The sequence below is a fragment of the Corvus brachyrhynchos genome, unplaced genomic scaffold (assembly GCF_000691975.1).
Source record: "Corvus brachyrhynchos isolate BGI_N302 unplaced genomic scaffold, ASM69197v1 scaffold511, whole genome shotgun sequence".
NCBI classification, from domain to species: Eukaryota; Metazoa; Chordata; class Aves; order Passeriformes; family Corvidae; genus Corvus; species Corvus brachyrhynchos.
In genome coordinates this window covers 335973-337824 of record NW_008236214.1, presented here as the reverse complement: position 1 = coordinate 337824, position 1852 = coordinate 335973, and the positions used below count along the sequence as shown (strand labels likewise).

General features: G+C 50.3%; 1 protein-coding gene across 2 annotated transcripts in view; it reads left to right on the top strand.

Annotated features, from left to right (window-relative positions):
* NUP98 (nucleoporin 98) overlaps positions 1 to 1852 on the top strand; it is a 24729-nt gene that overhangs the window by 17956 nt on the left and 4921 nt on the right. The window contains exons 18-21 of one of the 2 annotated variants that reach the window (XM_017744717.1): positions 52 to 190; positions 432 to 609; positions 1065 to 1229; positions 1462 to 1698. In XM_017744717.1, coding sequence (XP_017600206.1) covers positions 52 to 190; positions 432 to 609; positions 1065 to 1229; positions 1462 to 1512 — 533 coding nt within the window. In that variant the 3' untranslated portion in view covers positions 1513 to 1698. Of the gene's footprint in view, positions 1 to 51; positions 191 to 431; positions 610 to 1064; positions 1230 to 1461; positions 1699 to 1852 lie in introns of those variants that run through there. The other variant, XM_017744714.1, reaches the window with a different exon arrangement.

Genomic DNA, 1852 nt, shown 5'->3' with positions numbered 1-1852 from the left:
CTGGCACATGACTTTCCACAGACATTTGTGACCTTTTGGGTTGTTTTGCAGGTTATGGATCGATTTACTTTGAAGGAGAAGTAAATCTAACAAACTTAAACCTGGATGAGATCGTACACATCCGGAGAAAAGAGGTTATTGTTTACCCTGACGACGAAAGAAAACCACCCATTGGGGAAGGGTTAAACAGGTAAGTGTTAGATAAAGATGATTTTTAAAATCCTGACAGTCTGCTATGTTTGCAGGCAGCAACCAAGAGACAAATCCAAATGTGCGTTCAGTTTGCGGCGTTAATGAGTTACTTGCGAATTTCTGAACCACAAATTGGGTTTAAAAGCTGATATGAGTTCCCTGGCCCAGCTTCCCCATCCCTGTTCCCGGGCAGCTCTGCCTCAGCCCCTTGTCTCTGAGCCTGTTCCGTGCCCTCCCAGGCGAGCTGAGGTCACCCTGGACGGGGTGTGGCCCACGGACAAAACGTCGCGGTGCCTGATCAAGAGCCCCGAGCGCCTGGCCGAGATGAACTACGAGGGCCGGCTGGAGGCCGTGTCCCGCAAGCAGGGCGCCCGCTTCAAGGAGTACCGCCCGGAGACCGGCTCCTGGGTCTTCAAGGTGAGGGCATCACACGCACCCTGAAGCTGGAATCGCCTGAGAATTTGTAATTCAAGTGGTTTGCTAACTTGGGACAACTGTGCCAAGTGCCTCGGCTCTGGTGAGAACTGTCCTCACCAAAGCAGCTCCTCATTCCTGGGAGTGTTCAGGGTTGGGTTGGACAGGGCTTGGAGCAACTTGGACTAATGGGAGGTGCCCCTGCCTGTGGAATGAATGAGCTTTAGGGTCCCTCCCAGTCCAAACCAGACTGCGGTTCTTTGGTGAAACCTGTGGCCCCAGACCTGCCTAGTGTGGGTGGTTTTTGTCAGTGGAGAGGCTGAATTTGTTGCAGGTGTCCCAAGACCCTGTGTGTTTTAGGACACCTGTATAGGGCACAGCTACACCTGCCCAGTGTTCAGGCTTTCCAGAAATTTCACTTCCAAGCTGTGACATGTTTGTCCTTCTCCTTAACACAGGTAGCACACTTTTCCAAGTATGGCTTGCAAGATTCAGATGAGGAAGAGGAAGATCATCCTTTAAAAGTGGACACCAAGAAGTTAAAGACCACACCTGTGCCACCCCCAGGGCACCTGCCTCCCCAGCAGATGGCCCTGAACGGCAAACCAGCGCCCCCAGCTCAGGTAGAAGGAGAACAGTGACTAAAGGGGGTTGATGACATGGAATTTGGAGAGTAGTTGGTGCCTGGGAAGGGGGTGGTTGGAGTAACCTGGAATCTGGAGAGTGAAGCCATACAGAAACTCTTCTGAACTCTGGCTGAGTGGCTGCATGTTGTTTTCCTTTGAGACACTTGACATTGCAGACTGAGGATGGGGCGGGGAGGCTTTCAACCCTTGTTTCTTGTTTGAATTCTAGTCTGAGTTTGGCAGATTTGCACCTCTACTGGAAGAACCCTTGTTTTTGTGACTATTAAATGCACGCCCGTAATGCCAACGCTGTGTGCTGCCTGCCTGGACAGTGATGCTGTGCACTCAGTTGTCTTTACCACCATTAGTGTGCAAGACTGTCTGCTTTCTATTTTAAGAATGTGCTCTATTTTTATTAAAATAATACTTTTTGTAAGGCTGGCTATGTGCTGGCTTTGTAAACATATTTGTGTTGGATGTGACTGCTTTAAACCTTTGCAAAACATCCTCAGTGCTGGGCCCATCTTACACAGGAATGTTCAATCCACAGGCAGTGTTTGATCCAATTCACTGGGAATACCAGGAGCCCAGGTGGGCAAGAGGCCAATGGCCCCTCGGCT